Source organism: Oncorhynchus gorbuscha, linkage group LG04 (assembly GCF_021184085.1).
Source record: "Oncorhynchus gorbuscha isolate QuinsamMale2020 ecotype Even-year linkage group LG04, OgorEven_v1.0, whole genome shotgun sequence".
NCBI classification, from domain to species: Eukaryota; Metazoa; Chordata; class Actinopteri; order Salmoniformes; family Salmonidae; genus Oncorhynchus; species Oncorhynchus gorbuscha.
Window position 1 is genome coordinate 10,903,124 of NC_060176.1, and position 27,309 is coordinate 10,930,432.

The 27,309-nt window shown below is 45.0% G+C and overlaps 2 protein-coding genes across 3 annotated transcripts in view; one reads left to right on the plus strand and one right to left on the minus strand.

Annotated features, from left to right (window-relative positions):
- Positions 1 to 14,631, plus strand: part of LOC124033639 (homeobox protein aristaless-like 4) — a 27,633-nt gene extending 13,002 nt beyond the window's left edge. Inside the window, exons 2-5 of one of the 2 annotated variants that reach the window (XR_006838423.1) lie at positions 358 to 671; positions 5,605 to 5,733; positions 8,946 to 10,984; positions 11,047 to 14,631. Coding sequence is in view for 1 of the 2 variants with exons in the window: in XM_046345780.1 (XP_046201736.1) it covers positions 358 to 671; positions 5,605 to 5,733; positions 8,946 to 9,266 (764 nt within the window). In the remaining variant the exon portion in view is untranslated. Of the gene's footprint in view, positions 1 to 357; positions 672 to 5,604; positions 5,734 to 8,945 lie in introns of both variants that reach the window. The other variant, XM_046345780.1, reaches the window with a different exon arrangement.
- The window catches only part of LOC124033638 (exostosin-2), a 25,592-nt gene continuing 12,899 nt past the window's right edge, over positions 14,617 to 27,309 (minus strand). Inside the window, exons 10-15 of the mRNA XM_046345779.1 lie at positions 21,487 to 21,676; positions 18,741 to 18,907; positions 17,932 to 18,075; positions 17,499 to 17,627; positions 16,043 to 16,125; positions 14,617 to 15,872 (exon numbers count right to left, since the gene is read on the minus strand). Coding sequence (XP_046201735.1) covers positions 15,734 to 15,872; positions 16,043 to 16,125; positions 17,499 to 17,627; positions 17,932 to 18,075; positions 18,741 to 18,907; positions 21,487 to 21,676 — 852 coding nt within the window. The 3' untranslated portion in view covers positions 14,617 to 15,733. The remainder of the gene's footprint in view (positions 15,873 to 16,042; positions 16,126 to 17,498; positions 17,628 to 17,931; positions 18,076 to 18,740; positions 18,908 to 21,486; positions 21,677 to 27,309) is intronic.

The following is a 27,309-nucleotide window of genomic DNA, read 5'->3' on the forward strand; positions in this document are numbered from 1 at the left end:
GTCATTTTCTACTATTCTGCAATTACTGCCTGCCAGGGTGTCTGTTTCCATGATTTATGAGCAGCAGTATGGAGGAAGTGTTCTGGGAGTCACACAGCTTACACCCCCACTCCTAACCACACCATGAACCAGAGTCCAGACCTGGAACTAACTGGCCAGGGAGCTTTCAAAGAACAACATGCTGCAAGAGTCATTTGGTGCTTGTGCTAGTGCAATATAATACTGTAAACACAGTCAAAATTAGTTTTCTGTTGCACATCAGTCCCAAAACACAGGGTGTCAATAATAACCACATCCATAATAATTGAGCACAGTACGAGATATATATACACCTTCCTTCTCTCATCCTCTCTCCAGGTAAAGACAGCTCAGGACTGACAGACTCTGACCTGACCCCGAACTCTGACCCCTCTGGGATGGACGGCAGCTACCTGAGTGTGAAGGATCAAGGCGTGAAGGGCCCCTCGGACCGACCAGGCTCGGACATGGCCGGCCCCATGGACAAGGGAGAGGGTGAGAGCAACAAGGGCAAGAAGAGGCGTAACCGCACCACCTTCACCAGCTACCAACTGGAGGAGCTGGAGAAGGTCTTCCAGAAGACCCACTACCCAGATGTGTACGCCCGCGAGCAGCTGGCCCTCCGGACTGACCTGACTGAGGCCCGGGTACAGGTAAGACTGGCTCACCTGAGAGGAGCTCTACTGCTAACCGCTACTTACACAGGTCCTGTGAAGATCTGGGACTTCAATCTAGCAGTATCACTTTCATCACACATCAATAACAGTTATGATCACCATTATAAACAGAAGCACAATTGGTAGAGGTCTATACTTGAGCATCCTTTACTGGCCAAACAGGAACAAGGACCAACGCTATCTCGAATCAGATGGCGGCTGTTAGTTACTGAAAGGACTTGAACAGAAACAGGACAAAGCCAATGACTAGGAGATTGTGGATAGAACCACATTAATCCCTCAACATCTGTGGCTTTGGAGAGATAACGTCACCAAGCCACCAGGGTGAGAGTGAGATTTATTTGGCAATGTGGGAGTAGGGGCCAACGCAGGGCAGGGGCCCCCAAGGGGCTGAGGATGGAGCTGGGCCTCATATGTTCACTGTCAAGAGAGCAGACTTTCATCCACATATGAGGAGACACGCTTGGTTCTGCTCAGCTCCAAACCCTAGCCTGCACCTGAACCCCTGGACTTCTGAACCTCTGAACTGAGCTCTGCAAGTGGCTAACCAGGCCGGTGCTACAAACATTCAACCTTCCTGTGACCTTTGATTTACATATAATCCCTCCATGACTACTGCCACATTCCAGCATTGGTGGATAGATGATGAGACTCCCCTCATTCGGAGCACACACACACACACACACACACACACACACACACACACGCACACACACACACACACACGCACACACACACACACACACACACACACACACACACACACACACACACACACACACACACACACACACACACACACACACACACACACACACACACACACACTACCAAATGCCCTTGGATTCATTGTGTTTTTCTTTCATTAACATCCTGTTCAGGGAGAATGTGTCCCTCCCGTGGTCTCGGGGGTAGGTGTGAAAACCTTCCCCTGAGTCTCTGGTAAGTTGTGAGGTTCACAGCAGCCATCATGCACTATTCCATAGGAAACATGCCACGATATACAGTACAATACCAACACAAATATCTGTAAATACAAACGTCATGTGAAAGCAAAGAGAGCAAGTGCTCTGTGAAAGAGTCTGAGGGATGAGATCAGGCTGAATATTTATATGACGTGCTGGCGCAGTGGCCAGAAACCCCTCACAGTGAAACCCAGGAAGTCCCTGAAGCCAGAGGGTTGTAATTCCGCCTAGAGCTCTCTCTCTCTCTCTCTCTCTCTCTCTCTCTCTCTCTCTCTCTCTCTCTCTCTCTCTCCCTCTCTCTGTCTCTCTCTCTCCCCCTCTCTCTCTCTCTGTCTCGCTCTCTCTCTGTCTGTCTCTCTGTCTGTCTCTCTCTCTCTCTATATATATATATATATATATATAGAGAGAGAGATAGAGAGAAAGAGGGGTAGTTCAGCTTGGCCCTTTACAGCCTAAGCTCTCCCACTGACCCTCTTAAACCATTCAAGTAAAAAAGATAAAAGACACAAAATGCCTTGTCAGTCAAAGAACAGGAATTTCCGCTCTTTACTCCGAAAAAAAGGAGCTTCACACTTCATGAATTCTGCATCTAAAGTGGACAAACTGTTCAACAAAATCCACAATAATTTGTCTTGCTGAAAAGCTCATAGTACTGTGGGTTTTTGTCGATTGGAATTCCACTGAGATTTCACTTTTGTGGTTGTCAATAGATTTCCAAATTAATTAAGGCAGTGTTTTTCAGATTGTAACCGAAATACCCTCTCTTTAGTCCACTTAATAGGACAGAACAAGAGGAGCTTGTAAACTTGCCTGACTATAAATGTTAGCCAGAGAAAGTTTGTTTTTTCTGTCTACTAGTTTCAAAGGGAGGAAGTCGGTTGAGCTCTGAGTCATCTGCACTCCAGATACATCTAGAGGTCACAGGTCAAGGGTTTCAATAACATCACGTCTCTCAGACTACCTTGCTGTCAGTCCACAGCTCTGAGGCTGCTGAACGTTGTTTGACATGGGGAGTATATAATGTAACATGAACTGCCAATATGAGTTAAGGACCAAACTACAGACCTTAGTTAAGATAAAACAGGACAGCCACCCATCAATAAGCATAATAACAAATAATATAAATATGATATTAGATGTTGTGCTCACAGCTGGGTAACTATACAAATTAGAAATACTTAGTCATTGTGTACCACCATTGTGTACTATTTGCAGGTCCATTTGGGCTTTGCTATAGTATGGAAACAGCAGTGACAGACGTGACTTCAAAGTGACTTCAAAGTGGCTGCATCCCCATGCAGCTTCCCTGCCAGGACAGTTTGGCATTTCTGTGTTTTTTCTCTCTGTGCTGGAACATAACTAAAGCCTCATAGTAAGTCTCTAAGCTACTTTAGCTGTCAGCGTCTTTACCAATTACTGTCACTACCCAGTGAGCACAACACAAACACTTAGTTCTGCGGAACAAATCCTGTCTAGGGAGAAGTCGGACATAAAGCACAAACAAACGGTATCTGTTGGTAGATAGATACTCACTGTCCGAACATGATCAACAACTCTAGTGGTGGATCACTGTCAAAAGACACAAAGGGAGAAGGTGCAGGTGAAGCAAGGAGTGAGTCCATCCAACTATCATACTGTACTCTTTGAAATCTCTTCTCCACATAATTTAGCATTGTAGTTGAAGAGGGGCTTCATGGGCAATAGAAGCTAGTGAGTATTTGGGTTGTATGAGACTGTTGAAAGAAAGACATGAAGACAGAGAGAGAAGGAAAGAGACAGATAACAGCAGTGAGAGGAGAGGAGAGGAGAGGAGAGGAGAGGAGAGGAGAGGAGAGGAGAGGAGAGGAGAGAGAGGAGAGAAGAGAAGAGAAGAGGAGAGGAGAGGAGAGGAGAGGAGAGGAGAGGAGAGGAGAGGAGAGGAGAGGAGAGGAGAGGAGAGGAGAGGAGAGGAGAGGAGAGGAGAGGAGAGGAGGGAGCGTCGCTGTCCTTCTCTCTTGTCTGTGTGACTCCTCTGGGCTGGAGGGGGAGCATCGGAAAGCCAGGGGTTTAGGTGTCAGGAAATTAAACATAAAATGAAAACAAGCTCTGGTTTGAACATTCTCCCATGTCACTTTTCAATTTCCCAAATTCCCTACTCAGATTTATAAAGGGAGGAAGAGTGCGAGTGAGTGAGGGAAAGAAATAATAAATGACCAAGGAGAGAGAGAAATCATGTCAGGGGTGCAGAAAGAAAAAGGGGGAATAATTGGCTAGTTATTGTGCTCTCTCACAAAAATGCTGTGATACCATGTCCTGCCCATATATTCCCTGTATCAGTGTAATCAGTGAGTAAAGCTTTCTAAACAGACGATGTGAAGCTGAGGGACAGTGCTCTCTGTGCTCTGTGCCTTGACATAAAGTGCAATCAGAGTCAGGCTGATATCAGGTTACCCAGCTCTGAGATAGGTCCTATGACGTTGTGTGGGGGAGGGCGCCAGGCCTAAGTCCATCTGAGACCGACTCTATTCAGATCACTTTCACCAGCTTTGATGGAAATTTAAACACAATAATGCTTTCAATAAACAACCGTTTTAGGTTCAGATGTCAAAGGTAATTACAGCACACTTTTGTCATGAGAAAATTGCCCTGTTCCTGTCAGAAGACAAAGAAAGGGAGGGAAGGGTCTGTGAACGTTTTGTTTTGAGTACTCAAGTCTCCACATTGTCTGTATTAGAGACCTAGAGATCCTTTCTCCTCTCCTCTCTAATTGCCCACCCGCCCAGGGAATCAGACCAGCGGATTTATTACTTCACCCTATTTTTAATTATACCTCTGAAAGTGTGTGTGTGTGTATATGTGTGTGTGTGTGTACGCATGTGTATGTGTGTACTTGGTTGCAGAGAGGGAAAATTGTATGGCAGTGGCTGTGTAAACCACAAACTGATTGACCAAAGGCTCATCCTCAGAACCAAGATCAAACACAAAGGGGGGCTCCCCCTTTGAATAGGCCTCCACTTCACGAATCAATAAATACAGTAGATGGAGTTAATCTGAGAGTCAGATGGATCACAGGGAAAGGAATTTCTGGCTGCTTTTGAGACTATAAGCTTAAGAATAGTTTGCTTTATCTATAGAGCAGCACATTCTTTCACTTTTTTCCATTGAGAGTTTCGGCACATTGATGTCTGTGCAGATAGAACAGTCGCTTTGGCTGTGATCCTCAGAACCCTTTTTCCATACAGAAAATAATAGTGTTGTTTGTATCTATCAGAAAGGCATTCTCCTGAGAAGTTGTGGAAAGTTTAATGCTTCAGTCTTACTGGGTCCAGTACTACCTCTGCCCCGGCCCCCACTAACTCCCCCACTCCCCCATCTCCCCGCCACATCTCCCCCTCCATCTCAACCTCCTGCTGCTGATGGCGCTGATAGGAGGGGAACTCAGAGGAGGCCTTCACAAGGCCTGTCAACTCCCCCAGATGTCAAACTCCAGCCAGGTCTCTGCTTTCTCTGAGAGAGGGAGACTGTAAAAATAAGCCATGCACACAGGCCCAGGGCTCAGGGGCAGAGCCCCTTCTCTGTGATTCCCCTGCCAGGCCAACCCTGGAGGTTCCTGGACTGTTTCTCAGGTGCCAGACCATGCTGCTGTACAGTGCTTGCTCACAGTTCACCCAGCCTCACTGAGCCCCAGGCTTGAGAGACACATGGCAGTCTCTTTCCTCCCCTTACAGCCAAAAGACACAGAACAGCACCACAATTATAATCACAACAATGTTTGTGCAAGTTATGTGCTTTGTATATTATACTGTAGGCCTACATATTATTTTAGTTCTATTGGATGTTCAGGCAAAAAATGTATGACTGACTATATTCTTCTTTCAGTTTTGAACTATGCTCAAAAAGTTTTACTATATATATCTATAGATCTTATGTGACTATGTGACTCAGTCCTGACCTTTGCCCAGCAGGTGTGGTTCCAGAATCGCCGAGCCAAATGGAGGAAGAGGGAGCGCTTTGGTCAGATGCAGCAGGTCAGGACACACTTCTCCACGGCATACGAGCTGCCTCTTCTAGCCAGACCTGAGAACTATGCACAGGTAATAATTATAATAAATAATACAGTAATTCAATGTATTTACAGTTGAAGTCGGAAGTTTACATACACTTAGGTTGGAATCATTAAAACTCGTTTTTCAACCACTCCACAAATTTCTTGTTAACAAACTAGTTTTGGCAAGTCAGTTAGGACATCTACTTCTGACTTAAGTCATTTTTCCAACAATTGTTTACAGACAGATTATTTCACTTATAATTCATTGTATCACAATTCCAGTGGGTCAGAAGTGTACATACACTAAGTTGATTGTGCCTTTAAACAGCTTGGAAAATTCCAGAAAATTATGTCATGGCTTTAGAAGCTTCTGATAGGCTAATTGACAACATTTGAGTCAATTGGAGGTGTACCTGTAGATGTAATTCAAGATCAACCTTCAAACTCAGTTCCTCTTTGCTTGACATCATGGGAAAATCAAAAGAAATCAGCCAAGACCTCAGAAAAAAATTGTAGACCTCCACAAGTCTGGTTCATCCTTGGGAGCAATTTCCAAATGCCTGAAGGTACCACATTCATCTGTACAAACAATAGTACGCAAGTATAAACACCATGGGACCACGCAGCCGTCATACCGCTCAGGAAGGAGACATGTTCTGTGAACGTACTTTGGTGTGAAAAGTGCAAATCAATCCCAGAACAACAGCAAAGGACCTTGTGAAGATGCTGGAGGAAACAGGTACAAAAGTATCTATATCCACAGTAAAACGAGTCCTATATCGACATAACCTGAAAGGCCGCTCAGCAAGGAAGAAGCCCCTGCTCCATAACCACCATAAAAAATCCAGACCACAGTTTGCAAATGCACATGGGGACAAAGATTGTACTTTTTGGAGAAATGTCCTCTGGTCTGATGAAACAAAAATAGAACTGTTTGGCCATAATGGCCATTGTTATGTTTGGAGGAAAAGGGGGAGGCTTGCAAGCCGAAGAATACCATCCCAACCATGAAGCACGGGGGTGGCAGCATCATTTTGTGGGGTGCTTTGCTGCAGGAGGGACTGGTGCACTTCACAAAATAGATGGCATCACGAGGACAGAAAATGATGTGGATATATTGAAGCAACATCTCAAGACATCAGTCAGGAAGTTAAAGCTTGGTCCAAATGGGTCTTCCAAATGGACAATGACCCCAAGCATACTTCCAAAGTTGTGGCAAAATGGCTTAAGGACAACAAAGTCAAGGTATTGGAGTGGCCATCACAAAGCCCTGACCTCAATCCTATAGAACATTTGTGGGCAGAACTGAAAAAGTGTAGGCGAGCAAGCAGGCCTACAAACCTGACTCAGTTACACCAGCTCTTTCAGGAGGCCTACAAACCTGACTCAGTTACACCAGCTCTGTCAGGAGGCCTACAAACCTGACTCAGTTACACCAGCTCTTTCAGGAGGCCTACAAACCTGACTCAGTTACACCAGCTCTGTCAGGAGGCCTACAAACCTGACTCAGTTACACCAGCTCTGTCAGGAGGCCTACAAACCTGACTCAGTTACACCAGCTCTGTCAGGAGGAATGGGCCAAATTTCACAGGAAGCATGTGGAAGGCTACATGAAATGTTTGACCCAAGTTAAACAATTTAAATGCAATGCTACCAAATACTAATTGAGTGTATGTAACCTTCTGACCCACTGGGAATGTGATGAAAGAAATAAAAGCATAAGTAAATCACTCTCTACTATTATTCATTTCACATTTCACATTCTTACAATAAAGTGGTGATTCTAACTGACCTAAGACAGGGAATGTTTACTTGGATTAAATGTCAGGAATTGTGTAAAACTGAGTTCAAATGTATTTGGCTAAGGTGTATGTAAACCTCCAACTTCAACTATATATAGCGTTTTTTCAAATGTTCAAACAAAATGCTTACATAGTAAAGAGGAAACTCTCCTCAACCACCACCAATGAGTGGCACCTACTTGGATGAAACACAGCAACCGTTTGTGCCAAAACGCTCACCAGCTATCAGCTGTCATGGTGGAGAGGTGAGGTAGGTCTTGGAGGAGCAGAGAGTGGGGTTACTTACATCTTCTGGGTGTTACAGACAAATGATTTGAGAGAGCAGTTCAAGCTGAGGGGGAGGCCTTTCTCTGTGATACATAGATCAGCAGGCCCAGATGAGGCAGCTCCCCTTCCTGTTCTCTCCTCTCTCTGTCTGCCCCCCAGAGAGTGAGGTCAGGCTGGCTCCAGTAACAGGCCAGACACACCCTCACATAGACCCAGAGAACCCCCCCCCACCCCCCATGTATTATTCATCTGCACAGAGGGTCAGAGGGCAGGTGTGTGTGTGTGATACTGTGGAATGCAGCTCTGTGCACATCTGGCCACTCCATGCGAGCCTCCAGCACCACTACCCCGTCCCCCCATCTCAAACACCCCCACTCCCACATCCCTATCAGCTCCCTGACCACCGCAGCTCTCTCTCTCTGTCCGTGGAGGAGGGTGACAGGAAGCATGGAGATTTCTAAGACAGCCAGGCAAGGTGTTGAAGGACTGAGGTAGGAGGGAAATGTCTTTCCCTTCAACTTATGTACCGACCTGCAGCAACACTCCAATATCAAATTTCAATCAATCAAATTTTATTTATATAGCCCTTCTTACCTCAGCTGATATCTCAAAGTGCTGTACAGAAACCCAGCCTAAAACCCCAAACAGCAAGCAATGCAGGTGTAGAAGCACGGGTTTTCAACGTTCAAATATCAGGCTATGGACAAGTAGACCATAATGTGAACGTTGCTCCACAGAGTTGATAGGTTAATTCATTATTCAAGTCGATTTGACAGACGATGGTGGGTATCATAGTCTTCTTGATCTTCATAGCCTATTTGTAAAGCGTTTTACCATAAAAGGTCTACCTCATCTTTAGGCCATTGAGCGCCCCGGGCGAAATACCAAGGAAGAGACAAGTGGAAGCTGGTGCACAAGATAACCATTTTTTGGGGGGTGAGCGTTGTAGACTGATGAACTTTACTGAAGAAGCAAAACATGACAATAAATAATTTTACAACTTGTGCTGTATTGCATTAGTATCCTCGGTTGGTTCTTTTGTTTGTAAACAGGATGTCAAACACACACCACATCCTTCATTCTGCAATAATCATATTCAGTCCACAGAGGGTTTCTGAAAAAACGAAGCACTGACTCACCCACATAGTTTTGGTATTTAAAGTGACCCTGTCCCCTCTCTACGTTTCAGATACAGAACCCATCATGGATTGGTGGCGGCAGTGGAGCGTCTCCTGTACCAGGCTGTGTAGTGCCCTGTGACTCAGTCACATCCTGTATGACCCCTCACCCTCACTCCGGCAGCGGCGTATCTGATTTCCTGGGCGTCCCGAACCCTGGGGGTCACATGGGACAGACACACATGGGCAGCCTGTTTGGGGGTCCTGGCATGGGGTCAGGGATCAACGGGTACGATCTGAACAGCATGGACCCAGACCGCAAGTCCTCCAGCATCGCCGCCTTGCGTATGAAGGCCAAGGAGCACAGTGCAGCCATCTCCTGGGCAACATGATGCCTCAACAGCAGCAGGACAGGGGCCTCTGGGAACCCCATCACGTCCAAACCAAGCCAAAGCAGAGAGGGGGGCCAGTCTGTGCTACTATAACAGAAATATTGATAATCTAATATAATAAGGATGATAAAAGCCATAAAAGCCATAGCAAATTGCTGAAGAGAAGAGAAAAGAGACTAACAAATCTGGACAGTGAACTTCTTTACTTTGTGTCTCTGATGGGAGAGACCAGTGGACATCAGAGATGAACAACAGTCAGTCAGGTAGTCAAAGCTTGAGGTAAGAAGCAGGAAATGAAGAATCAGACCTATCCTTGAAGAGACAAATGAATTGGTTGCTTGTTGGAAACAATGTGCTGGTTATACAGTAGCTATAAACTATAACACAACAAAAATAACAAAAAAAGCTGAATAGATTTGAACCAATCCCGGCACTTATTCAGTTAATACAGGTAATGCTGTTTGTACAGATATTGAGATGCGTCTGCTAACACACCTGCTAGTGAGAGTCAACAGCTTTTTCTGTTCAGGTGTTATCATACTTTCTTGTTTTCCGGTATTTAAATGTTAAGTGTGTATTTCTTTATTCATTTTGATCCTGGTTTTGTCACAGAATCCCTTGTCCCTTTCTGTCAGACGGTGTGCGAATGCAACTAACCACATAAACTGCAAACTGATATTCACATATTTACATACATTCGGCCTGATTTGGGTCTGCGTGTACATTTGGGTTTCCTAAGGTCGTTTTGGTCAGCTTCACTTCAAGGAGAGGGGTGTAGGTAACGGTCAAGCCCAAAGCCGATCCATCTCTGTCAGACTAACTGAAGGAATGCTGATAAAATCAGTCATATTCTTCAGTTTGGGAAAGAGGTCAACCATTTCAAAGGTAGCTTACTGTTTCTGGTATGCATGGTCAGCACTAGCATACTTTAGGTTGGTGCTGCCTTCCAACACTTAAATGTCAGATATCAATCCAGGTTTGTTTAAGTGCGGGCAGACAGAGAGCCCTACTTGCACCGCTGATGGACCGTCACTGAGCCAGAGAGGGACGGGGACGAGGAAGTGGTGTGTGTGAGTATGAGAGAGAGGCACAGCAGGCCTGCTGGGGCCTACAGGTCTGAGAGCACCAGACAGGCTCAGCTCTGTTTGCAGGAGGAGATTCAAAGTGGACATGCCATTTCCTCCCTTGGCATTTCCTCACCTCACATTTCCACCTAGGGAGTTACAGGAAAAGTGCCCTCCAGTCCCATTGCCAGAAATAACACCCAGCGGCAGCCTTGAACAGCAGAGAGGCAGTGTAGATTATACAGATTATGCAGTTTTTGTAGATTATACAGTTGTTGAGGGGGATAATAAAATGCTGACTAACGCCATCAATGTTGACCACTGTCTCTTTTCATGCAAAGCCTCACCCCCCCAGGCAACAACCGGATCCCCTGTCCCTTCACCTCAGTGTGGACATGGAACAATGCGGGGGGCAAACTGGCATCCGTGCTTTCGATGGCTCCATGTCACGATTTGCGGAGGTGACAGAAATACTAGACGTGTTCCATCATCTTATGCATTATGGGCTTTCTGTTTGCCCAAGGTTCCCATTTGGATCAAGTCAAAACAAAAGGTCTCATAGATTTGAAGCCAAATATGATACCCCATGCACCTTGAGCAGAGAATCCATCTCTAATTCCCTAACACAAGCCTCATTATTTCCCCTTTCACTTGGTAGCTCTGCTAGGATATCGTGTTATGTACGATCCAGGATGAACTGTCAGCATCTACACTAGGTAGCTCTGCTAGGATATAGTGTTATGTACGATCCAGGATGAACTGTCAGCATCTACACTAGGTAGCTCTGCTAGGATATAGTGTTATGTACGATCCAGGATGAACTGCCAGCATCTACACTAGGTAGCTCTGCTAGGATATAGTGTTATGTACGATCCAGGATGAACTGTCAGCATCTACACGAGGTAGCTCTGCTAGGATATAGTGTTATGTACGATCCAGGATGAACTGTCAGCATCTACACGAGGTAGCTCTGCTAGGATATAGTGTTATGTACGATCCAGGATGAACTGTCAGCATCTACACGAGGTAGCTCTGCTAGGATATAGTGTTATGTACGATCCAGGATGAACTGTCAGCATCTACACGAGGTAGCTCTGCTAGGATATAGTGTTATGTACGATCCAGGATGAACTGTCAGCATCTACACGAGGTAGCTCTGCTAGGATATAGTGTTATGTACGATCCAGGATGAACTGTCAGCATCTACACGAGGTAGCTCTGCTAGGATATAGTGTTATGTACGATCCAGGATGAACTGTCAGCATCTACACGAGGTAGCTCTGCTAGGATATAGTGTTATGTACGATCCAGGATGAACTGTCAGCATCTACACGAGGTAGCTCTGCTAGGATATAGTGTTATGTACGATCCAGGATGAACTGTCAGCATCTACACGAGGTAGCTCTGCCAGGATATAGTGTTATGTACGATCCAGGATGAACTGTCAACATCTACAAACAGTGGATCAGAAACCCTTTCCAAATGACAACTCAGATTGGATCCAGTTTTACATGGCAGTTCAAGTCTAATGCATGAACATACTGCTGACAACATGGCTTGTCTCTCAGTGGTTGGAGGTGCTCCTCTGAGATCTGGAGATGGGGCCCCTGTGCTCTCATAGGCCGCTCTAAGGGGTTGCTGGGAGGGCGAACGGGCCACGGCGTTCCGGTGTTCTAGGAAAAGGACAGTGCACACAGCTGTGCTCAGGGGATAAATGCAAAACAAACATGCCTCGCACATGCTTCCCCTCAGCTGTCATGGCTCCATTTTCAAAGAAGCCCCCACACTGCACTAGGGCTCTCCCTCTCGCTCCTCTGGCCGAATGCCTGCCCCTCCAGCACTACGGCCATACACAGCCAGGCTGTAGCCTTTTTAATTAACACTGGGACATCTGTGGACAGGGATTCTTTCTGGGATTGTGTGACAGAACAGACAGAGCCGCCAGTGGCCCTGTGCTTCAGGTTGGCCTATAGCTGTCTCTGACTACGGCTTGTAGGGTTTATAGTGCTGGGTTGGGTGCTTCTCAGAGCTCAAACACACATGAAGCTCAGGTCGACATAGTTGATTTGTTTACCGTTTTCGTCATGTTTTTGGAAACATTTTAATTTCTTTATTTATAGACATGTTCTGTTATCTGCAGTTCTCTATTGATTGAAAAGGACAAAATCGAAAGCTCAGTGTTAAAGACTGCAGAAACGTACAAGCCCATATGAAGCCTTCTTGGATGAATCACAGGTTATTATGTAAATGTTCACTTTTTCATCTACCCTAATCGAGGCACAGCTTGCCTTAGGGCCTTAACTGATCAGATATGCAGAATTTAAGTTGTTGCAAAACAGCTTGTATATCAGCTCATCCTGTTGTAGCCTGCAGGGGTCCCAGTCTGTGCCTCGGTGATGTCACCTTTCACACGACCCCTATCATTTTTAATACTACTGAAGCAGGGCAATAAAAATAAGTAAATACTTATAATATAAAAGTGTGTGTTGTGTGTGCATGTAAAACATTTTTGTATGTAAATTGGACTGATTTACAGTAATTTACAATGACCCTTGAAATGTTACTAATTTGATGCAAAGTTTTGCGTTATCTTTGTGAGATACTTGTGGGTTGGTTTTTGAGTGATCCTTCTGAAGGGGGTGGGTGTTCTTGGTTTGTTGAGTTTCCAAGTATTTTGAAAGGTTTTTGTGGCTTTAAGCTATATTGTACGGCTTTTTAATAACGATGGTATACTTTTACTTGTGTTCATGTTCTCATATATATTTTGTGTGAGTTACTATAGTACAGTAAGTTATTGCACTTACATAATATTTTAGAAAATTGTTTTACAAGCATTGAGAGCATAACGGTTGTGCATCACATACTTATTTTTTAAAACAGCATCAACTACAATTTTTATGGATAATTGAAGTGCAGCTTCAATTGTCACGAATGATTTCATATAGTTCCCGCCAATTCTTTAAAGGTCCAGTGCAAGTCCAAAACGTGATTTCCCTGGTTTTACATAGATTTCCTGATGAGGTTGGAATAATACTGTAAAGTAGTGTAAATGATAATTGCCTTTTAATGTTAATGTCAGTTTGAAAAGACTGCCTGAAATTTCAGCCTGTTTTGGTGGGATGGAGTTTTGGCCTGCCTGGTATAAAATGAGTTAGACCATTAAGAAAGAGAGCTCTAGCCCGCTCTGCCAATTTCAGCTGATGTTTAGTTCTCTCCATTCAGACCACTCCCAGACAGTCTGGCAAAATTCTTGCTTGAGAAGGTGCTCTTTGCTAAGAAGTTGTTTCTTTTTGACCATTTATATTGAAATCATATTAAGAAACTTCATTGTTACCCTGAAATTATTTGACATTGCGATTAAAGAGGTTGCATTGGACCTTTAAACAAACAATAAAACACATTTAGTCAAAGAGGTCAGAGCTAAATATTTCACCATTTTTCTATACTGTTGTGGGAATGATGCTACTGCAGAACGATTCCTATTCTCACGGAAACGTCCTACATTTAAAGACTGGGGATGTTTTTAGGATGGCAAGACTCTCAGAGGAGTCATTAAGAGTAGCAGTTTTTACAATATCCTCAGCAATGGGTAACATCTGACCATAATAACATGTGTGGAGATTTTGGGGATTCTGGTGTTGTTCTGTTTATACTGATGTCTATATAATTAGGATGGAGGGGTGGGAGGGCCATCAATAAAAATCTAGAGGGTTCCAAAAAAAAGAAGCACGTCCATCTTCTTGCATTACATATTTACCTCATGTTTCATGACTGCATCAGTTGCAGTGACAGCCTAAAATCCCTCTGCATTTCAGACTTGAGGGCTGAAATGAGATCGCACAACCCCCAAGAATGTCACGCTAATTGAAGTCGACAAAAATACTAACAGCGTTCTTTTGAACTGCTGACATTGTACAGGGTGGATTAGGGAGCGTATATTAACAGGTGACAGGCGAGGCTGAACAGTGGTGCTGCACACGGCCTGGCTGTCACAACAGCCCTGGTCAGACTTGGGCTTTCACCAAATCAGAATGGAGGACGGAGAGCGTGACAGACACAGAGGCCTGCTACTGCTGCCTGTGTATGAGAAAACCACTCCATTAAACATGCATATATAGTCTCCCACGTCTAGAACACTTCCGATGACAACTTTTTTCAAGCACTAATCAACTTCCCCTGTTCTCCAGTAGCTGAATTTCCTCTTCACTTTAGTTTGCACAATTCATGCACCTTAGTTGGAGTGAGGCAGCACCATTGTTCCTTTCTCTAATCACAGGCAAATAAAATGGCCATGAAAAACATCTTTATTTAGCATGTATTTCTTCCAATTTCTTTACAAAGTCAATATATTTAGAGACACATTTATCACAAACAATCCTTACGAAAGTAAAAAAACAAAAACAATATTGACATCTTAAAAAGTGCGCTGACTTGAATTTGAAATGCTTAGGACATTCCTTTAGAGAGATGAGCAAGCCTACACAGACTAACAGAAGACTAAAATAAAAAAAGACTTCAGAATTGGGGAGTTGTACAACCTGGTGCCTACATCTCCATGAAGCAGACAGTCCAATGTCACCGCATCAATTACAGTGTCTTCCCTACTATACCAGACTAGATGTTACTGCAATAGTTTATATATTAAGCAACAACACTTTAAAAAAAAGTCATTAAAATGTCCAGATACCGGTCATTCTTTTGAAAAGTGTTAGCAGTAGATCAATTGGCAGTAAATATATAGTGTACATATTATTTGCGATATATCCTCTATGCAGAGAAAGCTGACCATACACCTCTGCAGTGCTCACACTAAACAAATAAAAATGGCTCATGCCATGAAATGACCTTTGTCGAGAAGCACCCTCTTAAACTACCTTGTTTTTCCATGTTTATTTATCTTTTTTTTAAATTCATCAGTTCGAGATAAATGACATGGGATATATTATCTCTACGGGTGTTCAACATATTACACATCCCCTCACCCTGTGCTTGGCAGACAGCGGCAGACAGCAGTCCTGACTCACCATGCTACATTAAAATTTAGCACTGCTGTGATTTATATACACTGATCCCAGATCAGCCAAAGAGCCCACGGGGCCTCCGACTCGAATACAGCAGCAGTGGACATACACAGACTAGTCATCTCTGTCGCATAGTGGATTCATCAGCGCACAGTGGATTCTGTCTAGTCAACCAATGAGCACACACCTCAACTCTCACCACTTCAAATCAGCATTTAGGAAAGGAAACAATACAGGAGCCCAACCCCACACCACCCTACAGAGATCAACAACAACCTTCAGATAGTTCTATATGGACAGATAAACTCTATGTCTCCCCTGAACTAGAAGATACTGGGTATGTATGGGTGTCTGGGGGTTGCTGGGCCACAGCCCTGTCCGGTCAGAGACTGCCGATGTTGGGGAAACTCTTGAGCTTCTCTGGGAAGTCGTCCTTGTAGAGGACTGGGTCTGCACGGTGTTCCACTACCTTCAGGGGCATGGTGCCGAAGACCGACGCAAACTTGTTGATGCACTCCGATCTGGGGAAATGTACAGAAGTTACAGGCGTTAACATTGAGGCAATCAACCACAGGAAAAAAAACACGTCCAGATATTGTATGTCCACTACTACCTCTATGAATATTGATTTGGCATATACACACCATTTCTAGAGTTGCTAGGCGATGAGCATGCTCAGTGCAGGACGTACCTCTCTACCATGTGTGTCTGGTCCAGGGACAGACCGTCAATGGCTGTGCACTCAGGGCACTTGAACTTCTTCCTTGGGGTCACCTAAATGGAACCAGGACAGGGACCTTTACAATCTACCATTGCTACACAACTAAGAAACATACAGTACAGAATCTACTGTGTGGTGAGATTAAATCCCTGTGCTGATGAGACAAGTCTATAACCATCACAGTACTGCTTAAAGGGATACTTAAAGGGATCTATTTCTCCAGAGTCAGATGAATCTGTGGATACTGTTTTTATGTCTCTCAAAGTTAAGCAACTTTGAAGGATGTTGCTTAACTAGTTCTAGTGCAATTGTTAGCATGCTAGTAGATACCATAGACTTCCAACCATTGTGCTAATGCTAGTTAGCATTGGCTTGCAAAACTACCTCCGACTTCCTTCATACTGGAGACAGATGCATAAAAATGTTATCCACGAGTTCATCTGACTCTGGGGAAGTAGATAAAGGACTTCATTGCCCAAATCCCAAAATATCTCTTTAAGTTGCAGTTCTCTAGAATGTGATAAACCCATTAGATGAAGTCTTGCTAGTTGTGACAGCAGGTCCAGCAGTGGTTGTTGCAGCAGATTGTGATTGAGGGCTGTTGCGCTGAGGGAGGATGTTGTGCTGCTGTATACCTGAGTGGTCATTAAAAGGCCACGGCATGCTGCTTGCATACCGAGGAGAAACAGCTGTATGCTCATTAAAGGGGTGATGTATGGCCTTCCTCCGTCTCACCCACCCCACCAGTCCATCTTACTCCAGACAGGAGATCAGTTCTGAGGAGGACGTGTGGGAGATATGTGGGGTGGGGGGGTAGCCTACTGCAGGCGCAGAGAGATGGAGGGAGTAGGCATGGCTTTGACGGTGGGGTGAGTGAGCCCTGGTGAGCTTGGGAAAACATAGTCAGAGGGGGAGTAGCAGTCAGTGACACCCAGATAAGAAAGGTTAAGGCTGGGCTTTAGGGGCGGTCTCTGCACCTGGACAGTCACTGCGTTGGGGAGGTATCAGGGGGCACAGAGGGGTGAGAACTGATCAGAGACAGAGCCTCTATCAGGACAGGACTGGAAGAAACAAATATTTCTGCATTCTGGGACTTTTCCACCTCTTTGGAATTAGAGTTACAACCTTCAGCTTCCTGCTATGTGGTGCATGTTGTAGAACTGCTCCTACTGAGATATTAACATAGCTCCGTCCCAAATACGACCCCATTGACTAGGAAGTTCACCGATTTGGACCAGGGCCCATAGGGTTCTGGTCAAAAGTAGTGCACTATTCTAGGGAATATAATGCAATTTGGGACACAAGCCATGGCTCTGGTGAACATACAACATTGAATTTGACCCCCTAAGGGCCTAATGTCAGCATAATGGGTTGGGTAGGACTGTTGTGTTCAGGTGGTGGGACAACGTTGTGCACTGTTCTGTACCTTTATGGGGGCTTTGCCAGTGATGTTGGCCACCAGGAAGTTCATGGCAATATCCTCACAGTTCATATGAGCATCCACCCAGTTCTTGATGTCTCCTGGCATCTTGTAAGTGTACAGGTAGTTAAAGTACTGGAAAGGAAAGAAGCCAGTGTTACTCAACATCAAAATCAGCAAGCAGTGGAAACTACAAGCAGATATAAATACTGAAATACATTTGTCATCCCACTGGTGACATGATAAATGAGTCTAACCTCTGAAAAGAAGGATGTGTTTTCTCAGAAGTATTTGCTTTGAATCAAAAGGAAAGCTTTTGGTTGACAGTGAGACAGATAACCTAACCTCACCTATGACTCTTCCATCCTAACCCTGCCCCCTCCCCATACTGGGCCTGGCAGGGGGACAGAGGGAGGAGGGGCTTCTGTCTGAGGCTAACCTTGTGGTAGAAGGCTGCTCCAGTCAGAACCATGGACACCTCGTTGGTCCACTCGGACTCGTACTTCCACTTCCCCATCTCGTGGTCCCACAGGTGGAGCCGACCCGGGTACCCCACCAACCGGTCTGGGAACTCCCTCCACACCTGAGGGACATGGCGGGGAAAGAGACGGTTACACACAAATTACAGCTTTTCCAGGAATTTGGGGAAAGTTCCAAGTTAATGGAATTAGGCAACACTAAAAACATTCCAAGTAGCCTCCTTTCACCTTCTTCAAGGTAGTGCTAGATGACCGCCATCACAGAGATACTTTGAGCCCCAAAGTTCACTTTAAAAGAGATGAAAGCTACAGGCCCTCTCTGTGATGGGCAGAGACGTGTGTGGAGACTGGATACCGGAGCCCAGCAGCCTGTCCCGCTATTGGACCCAGCGAGAAGCAGTAGAGCCAGACAGCCTTCCTTCCCCACAGCAGCCTGCCTCTCATTTCATGTCATTATCCTCAAATTGTCCTAAATTGTCTCAATAGGTCCTAAATGCCTTCAGGTGAGTGCCAAGCTGGGCTTGTAGGCATGGACAGCATCAGCTCTGGCCTGTCACCATATGTCACACATCAAACATATCTCCAGCACCCGGCAGCCGCCTCACAAATACCACTACTGGAGGCTGACTTAAGCTCCCTGGATGAGTTTAAAGTCTGGGGTCAGCACTAAGTGGCCAGCGTTTACCTGCCAGTATGAATGCACTAAGCCCAAGGTCAAACATTTGGGGTGACATCTCCCAGGCGAGATACAGGGTATCCTCTCTCTCACCTCGTAGCCAAACTGCAGTTCGTCAGATGTCAGCATGATGATGTCATCGTCGATGGCCAGCACGGCCTCAGTCTCGATCTCGTCGTAGGGGAAGAAGCGGTTGCTGAGCTTGTTCTCTTTGGTGCGCACCACCTTGAGAGGCGCTGCAATCTTCGGCCATAGAGAATCTAACCGAGGGACAGAGACCAAGGGAATATGAGTGATAAGACTACATTATACAGACAGGTCAGAGAATCTAACCGAGGGACAGAGACCAAGGGAATATGAGTGATAAGACTACATTATACAGACAGGTCAGAGAATCTAACCGAGGGACAGAGACCAAGGGAATATGAGTGATAAGACTACATTATACAGACAGGTCAGAGAAATCCATTCTATCAATGCAAATGGAGACCTTGGCAAACGGGTCAGTTAGCATCGTGTGCTACTTGAGAAGCTGCAAGACATTAAGTAAACTGAAAATTACTTCCACACATTCCAAATCTGACAGTATATATTGCATCACCCACCTACACCTAGGACATCAAACCAGACTGCCAGTTTTCTAGGTCAAACTAACATCTAGACTTCAGTTGAAGAGGAGTGGAGTTGGGTTGCCATCAAGGGAGACGTTTCAAAATGGCAATCCTAGTGGAAAAGTACGCTAGCAGTAAAACTACAATCACTGACTCGAATCGCAACGCCAACTTGCATCATGTGCAAGCCTGCCCCCACCAAGATTCCTCTTTTTTAAAAGTAGTGTTTAGTGAGCTTGGGAAGTGTCCATGGCACGGAGCAGTCAGACAGATGGCACAGAATGTGTCACCCCATTAAGGCTCTAACTGGGGCCTGACAAGCAGGCAGCGCTCCCACCGACGAGCTCTGAACGTCTCCACACTCAACTGTCAACGGGAGAACTGCTGTGATATATTCAAGTGCTTTCCTCTCACCCCCCCTCTTCCTTTTCCAAAGATGAGCAGGGAGATGAGTGCAGTGCAAAATCAGCTTCGATCTGATTGAATCAGTACAACCTGGCCTATTCTTTTGGTATCGGTTTGCACACACAAACTGAAACATTTTCTGGCTGCTGGAAGCCCATCTACTTTGCTTCTCATTTTGGGACATTTTCCTGGGCTAACCAGGAGATCCTCTCCACTACAGAAAAACAGAATCCTTCTGCAATCCCCATCTCTCCTGTAGTTACCTCTGTCTCCATACTCTGCAGCTCCATAACTGTCTTTGACCGATGAGAAAAACAGGTTTCTTCAGGTCATGAAGCTAAGATTGTATGAGTGAACAAATAAACTGAAATTAATCCATGACATCCAAACACAGTACAATCTCTGTGCATGTCAGAAGCAGAAGATAGAATTGTATTCTATGTTGTGGACTTTATCTTAGTACTCCAAGACTTAGGCTCCCAAGCAGCACCTTGTTAAAATGCCAAACGCGCAGGACTTGAGGCGGCAGCTTATGGCCACTTGAAATAAACACAATCAGGCCTTGTGAGGATGAGGAGGAAATCCGTCCTCATCCCAAGCAGAGACCCTGAGTTGACCCATGAACGGCCCCTTGTTAATTCTAATGGGTCACAAAGCTCTGGCCAGGCTCCACTGACGCCTCTAATCAAAGGCTACACTGGGCCATTAGAGTGAGCTTCAAAGTGGCCCGCTGCTTCATTACACAACTCTATGCAGAGGATAGATTTCATTCCCTGCCGTTCCCTGAGCTGTCAGTGTTAAGGGGCGCCATAAACAGCCGCATACCTAAATCGCCTTGTTAAGAGGAATCATTAGAGCGAAAGCCACAATAAATAATGACTAATATCAGCTTACTCTGAAACATCTCTAATGGGCTCTAAATGAGGGCTGTGGCAGGAGGACAGACAGGCAGCACTAGCAGAACACTGCACACTGTTTGATGGAGTGTCTGTAGTGGACAGTATATCAACATGAATGAAAGGCCTCTACGTCGTCTGGCTTGCCAGTACCGAGGAGACCTGTTGACATCGGAAGGTTAGAATGAGGTGGCTGCTGCAGCACCGAGGGGGGTGGGTAGGAGGATGTTTTTCTGTCCGACCGGCAGCAACATGCCACGGAGCTGCTCCAGTTTCCTGATTCTCAACATGAAGCAAAGCCAGAGAGATGTTTGGCTCCAGCCTCAAGCATGTCATGCTTTTCAGGGTCTAAACTTATAGAGAGACAGGTCTTGGCTGCTGAAACTGTTATCACTCATCTGGTACACATCAAGAGCTCCATTTTGTGTATTAAACCATGGCATGGTGAAATAACCACTTCTTCTCACATCAAGTTGGCAGTTAACATGGAGTGTTCAGCCACTTTCCCATTCCTTGTGTGTATCATTCTGCCAACTTCAGTCGTTCTCTAAACAGAGAACATATATTTTGACTCTATGGTAGCTATGAAGTAAGGCAATCTGACAGAACACTAATATCCCATCTTTGAATATCCAACAAAGCATCATCGTTGTCACTGAAAAGGTTAACTCATGAAAACTCCTATTGCTGGTGTGCTTGTTTAAGGGTAATATTTGAATCAATAATGGGTTTAATGAACAGTATGGGGAAGGGAGGGTCAGAATCAGAGGTGTAATTCACTAGGAACCAAACAGAAGAACATCTACCAAAATGGAGAGGGACTACCTAAACCTGTCCAATAACAAACTTATTTTAGTCCACCCCAAAAAAAATTGTTGCAAAATGTTACCCTACCGTGTGCGCTAATGAATACCACCTAGGGCTCACCTTCAGGGGGACTCTTATTCTGGTTGTTCCACACCACTAGTAGCTTGGCCAAGCTGGGAACCTTGGAGATCTCAGTGATGACCCGGAAGAGGCTCTCGATGCGGTCGTAGGTCAGCACCACAGCAGTGAACCCTGGGGACCTCGGTGGGATGAGAGGCAGGAACAGGGGGCTGTTCACACTCGACCACTTCTACAGAGGACAAGAGACCAAAAAGGTTAGTCAAACTCTCCTACAATGCCTTCATCTGTCTGCCATCCTGGCCCGCGTCACATTTTCCATCGTGATTTAAACATGCCATTTCATTTCTTGATCCAGCAATGAGGTCACCTGCAGTGATTTCCAGACAATGGTTTTTACTAGGGAACAGGAATAATCTATTAATTAATTTGAAAGATGAATAGACTCACAAAAGGGAATGCCAAGCACCCAGTGTGAAGTGATCTGGAATGCCAAGCACACTATAAAAAACGAGCGGTAGCTGAGCTGCTTCAGCACAGCTTAGAGAGTGTGTAAGACGGAGACAAAGAGCTCCAACCTCATCTCAGGTACATGTGTAAGTTGAGTCCACACACTGACTTGGAAGTCTTGGCCTCTCCTGCTGTTTCTACACTGCTGCTTTGGGATGTTATAAGTGATGTTTTGTCATGAAGCTCTAGTGAGCTCCATGCAGCAGGGGTCCAGATCAGTTCAAGAGGGGGGGGGACGACAGGGTGGAGAGAGGGAGGCAGGGCGATGCAGGCGACTGTGTCAGCGGCTGTCTACTGCCAGTGTGGGACTTGGCTCCTCTTCCTGGCCCGTCTTAAAATGGCCCGTTAACTCTGGAAGATGCACAGACCCTAGCCTAGATCAAGTGACGCTGTAAAAGAAAATACTGGCACGAGGAGGCACACACACACGGAGACAGAGAAACACTCAATCCAGACCTCTGAACTAACATATAGACAATTGACATTGAGTAATGCAATTATACAAGAGTAACAATGTCAACATGCGACACGGGAGACTCACTGGAGCAGCTTAAAGTGCTCTACAATGCAGGTTCTCTCATCTACAGGGTCAACTTCAACGCTACCGTTCTCTGTTAGCAGGAGCATTATGTTGACTGGATAATGTGGTTTTAACCCTTAATTAACTGTCAAACACTACAACAGTAGCATAACTAAATAAAGGAGGTTGCAGCTGACTTAATCAACTGTATAAAAGGCCCCCAAAGCCTCCGGACCTCCACTAGAGACATGTGCTAACCTCATAGGGAGGGATTGGAGATTTGAAATAAAAGTATGGGCTTCTTGAAGTGCTTCTCTGTTCCGCTGCAGACAGGTGACCACAGACAGACTGGTGTTTCTGTGGCTCTTCCAACAGCATCCACCATGTTTGTCACCATAAACATAGTCACCTCATATACCCTACATCAGTCAGTCCTCACCAACAAAACAACTCAACTTCTCTGTTTTGGTGACACACTGACATACAAGGAGAGGGGGAAATAATTAAACTAAACACAGTGACACATAAGTGGTGAGATGAAGAGAAGAGGAAAGGGACCAATTAAGTCATTTGTCAGATGACATAAACATGATGAAAGAAAGACAGCCACTTCTCCAATGTTAATTAGTTAAATTGAGTTCACTGCTTACAATGATCAATTTACACAAAACAGGAACATGCAGCCATTTGGGTGATTTAGGCTACACATTATTGTGGTGATGTTAGGAAAAGTAAATTGATGCAACTCATTGTAAACATCCTCATAATACATCGAGAACAACATGGCATTTGAGTGTTTGACAAAGTGTTTTCTCCTCAATAACAAACCATTTCCCAAGGCAAAGTGGGAGTAACAGCAGCTCCGGTGATGACTGGAGGCAGGCCCATCTAGCCAGCAGGGGGCGTTTGATTTGTGCGGTGTGTAGTTTGTATGCGTGATGATTGCATAACAGGGATTAGGAGAAGCAGAGATGGTGCAGCCGTCACATCTTCTCTAGAGTCCTGATATGAGCACATTCACAGTGGAGGCTTCGTCTGCTCTCTACCAGTGAAGGTATCGTCTGGCCAGGTTTCTTGGCCCATTTAACTTTATTGGGATAGGGGGCAGCATTTTCACTTTGGATGAATTGCGTGCCAATAGTGAACTGCCTCCTACTCTGTGCAAGATGGTAATATACAGTGGGGCAAAACATATTTAGTCAGCCACCAATTGTGCAAGTTCTCCCACTTAAAAAGATGAGGCCTGTAATTTTTGTCATAGGTACACTTCAACTATGACAGACAAAATGAGAAAAAACAAATCCAGAAAACAACAATGTAGGATGTTTAATGAATTTATTTGCAAATTATGGTGGAAAATAAGTATTTGGTCACCTACAAACAAGCAAGATTTCTGGCTCTCACAGACCTGTAACTTCTTCTTTAAGAGGCTCCTCTGTCCTCCACTCGTTACCTGTATTAATGGCACCTGTTTGAACTTGTTATCAGTATAAAAGACACCTGTCCACAACCTCAAACAGTCACACTCCAAACTCTACTATGGCCAAAACCAAAGAACTGGCAAAGGACACCAGAAACAAAATTGTAGACCTGCACCAGGCTGGGAAAACAATCTGCAATAGGTAATCAGCTTGGTTTGAAGAAATCAACTGTGGGAGCAATTATTAGGAAATGGAAGACATACAAGACCACTGATAATCTCCCTCGATCTGGGGCTCCACGCAAGATCTCACCCCGTGGAGTCAAAATGATCACAAGAATGGTGAGCAAAAATCCCAGAACCACATGGGGGGGCCTAGTGAATGACCTGCAGAGAGCTGGGACCAAAGTAACAAAGCCTACCATCAGTAACACACTACGCCGCCAGGGACTCAAATCCTGCAGTGCCAGATGTGTCGTCCTGCTTAAGCCAGTACATGTCCAGGTCCGTCTGAAGTTTGCTAGTGAGCATTTGGATGATCCAGAAGAAGATTGAATGAGAATGTCATATGGTCAGATGAAACCAAAATATGACTATTTGGTAAAAACTCAACTCGTTGTGTTTGGAAGACAAAGAATGCTGAATTGCATCCAAAGACCACCATACCTACTGTGAAACATGGGGGTGGAAACATCATGCTTTGGGGCTGTTTTTCTGCAAAGGGACCAGGATGACTGATCTGTGTAAAGGAAAGAATGAATGGGGCCATGTATCATGAGATTTTGAGTGAAAACGTGGCTGGGTTTTTCAGCATGACAATGATCCCAAACACACCGCCCGGGCAACGAAGGAGTGGCTTCGTAAGAAGCATTTCAAGGTCCTGGAGTGGTCTAGCCAGTCTCCAGATCTCAACCCCATAGAAAATCTTTGGAGGGAGTTGAAAGTCTGTGTTGCCCAGCAACAGCCCCAAAACATCACTGCTCTAGAGGAGATCTGCATGGAGGAATGGGCCAAAATACCAGCAACAGTGTGTGAAAACCTTGAAGACTTACAGAAAACGTTTGACCTCTGTCATTGCCAACAAAGGGTATATAAAGTATTGAGATAAACTTTTGTTATTGACCAAATACTTATTTTCCACCATCATTTGCAAATAAATTCATAAAAAATCCTACAATGTGATTATCTGGATTTTTTTTCTCATTTTGTCTGTCATAGTTGAAGTGTACCTATGATGAAAATTACAGGCCTCTCATCTTTAAGTGTGAGAACTTGCACAATTCATGGCTGAGTAAATATTTTTTTGCCCCACTAAGCATATTATTATTACTATTGGATAGATTACACTCTGAAGTTTCTAACACTGTTTGAATGATGTCTGAGTATAACAGAACTCATATGGCAGGCAAACTTCCAAACAGGAAGTGGAAATTCTGGGGCTGGTTGATTTCCAACTCATCGCCTTTTATTTTATTTATTTATTTCACCTTTATTTAACCAGGTAGGCTAGTTGAGAACAAGTTCTCATTTGCAACTGCGACCTCGCCAAGATAAAGCATAGCAGTGTGAACAGACAACACAGAGTTACACATGGAGTAAACAATTAACAAGTCAATAACACAGTAGAAAAAAAGGGGAGTCTATATACATTGTGTGCAAAAGGCACGAGGAGGTAGGCGAATAATTACAATTTTGCAGATTAACACTGGAGCGATAAATGATCAGATGGTCATGTACAGGTAGAGATATTGGTGTGCAAAAGAGCTTCGCAGAAAAGTAAATAAATAAAAACAGTATGGGGATGAGGTAGGTAAAAATGGGTGGGCTATTTACCGATAGACTATGTACAGCTGCAGCGATCGGTTAGCTGCTCAGAAAGCAGATGTTTGAAGTTGGTGAGGGAGGTAAGTCTCCAACTTCAGCGATTTTTGCAATTCATTCCAGTCACAGGCAGCAGAGAACTGGAACGAAAGGCGGCCAAATGAGGTGTTGGCTTTAGGGATGATCAGTGAGATACACCTGCTGGAGCGAGTGCTACGGATGGGTGTTGCCATCGTGACCAGTGAACTGAGATAAGGCGGAGCTTTACCTAGCATGGACTTGTAGATGACCTGGAGCCAGTGGGTCTGGCAACGAATATGTAGCGAGGGCCAGCCGACTAGAGCATACAAGTCGCAGTGGTGGGTGGTATAAGGTGCTTTAGTGACAAAACGGATGGCACTGTGATAAACTGCATTCAGTTTGCTGAGTAGAGTGTTGGAAGCAATTTTGTAGATGACATCGCCAAAGTCGAGGATTGGTAGTATAGCCAATTTTACTAGGGTAAGTTTGGCGGCGTGAGTGAAGGCTTTGTTGCGGAATAGAAAGCCGACTCTTGATTTGATTTTCAATTGGAGATGTTTGATATGAGTCTGGAAGGAGAGTTTACAGTCTAGCCAGACACCTAGGTACTTATAGATGTCCACATATTCAAGGTCGGAACCATCCAGGGTGGTGATGCTGGTCAGGCATGCGGGTGCAGGCAGCGAACGGTTGAAAAGCATGCATTTGGTTTTTACTAGCGTTTAAGAGCAGTTGGAGGCCACGGAAGGAGTGTTGTATGGCATTGAAGCTCGTTTGGAGGTTTGATAGCACAGTGTCCAAGGACGGGCCGGAAGTATATAGAATGGTGTCGTCTGCGTAGAGTTGGATCAGGGAATCGCCCGCAGCAAGAGCAACATCATTGATATATACAGAGAAAAGAGTCGGCCCGGGAATTGAACCCTGTGGCACCCCCATAGAGTCTGCCAGAGGACCGGACAGCATGCCCTCCGATTTGACACACTGAACTCTGTCTGCAAAATAATTGGTGAACCAGGCAAGGCAGTCATCCGAAAAACCGAGGCTACTAAGTCTGCCGATAAGAATATGGTGATTGACAGAGTCGAATGCCTTGGCAAGGTCGATGAAGACGGCTGCACAGTACTGTCTTTTATCAATGGCGGTTATGATATCGTTTAGTACCTTGAGCGTGGCTGAGGTGCACCCGTGACCGGCTCGGAAACCAGATTTCACAGCGGGGAAGGTACGGTGGGATTCGAGATGGTCAGTGACCTGTTTGTTGACTTGGCTTTCGAAGACCTTAGATAGGCAGGGCAGGATGGATATAGGTCTGTAACAGTTTGGGTCCAGGGTGTCTCCCCCCTTTGAAGAGGGGGATGACTGCGGCAGCTTTCCAATCCTTGGGGATCTCAGACGATATGAAAGAGAGGTTGAACAGGCTGGTAATAGGGGTTGCGACAATGGCGGCAGATAGTTTCAGAAATAGAGGGTCCAGATTGTCAAGCCCAGCTGATTTGTACGGGTCCAGGTTTTACAGATCTTTCAGAACATCTGCTATCTGGATTTGGGTAAAGGAGAACCTGGAGAGGCTTGG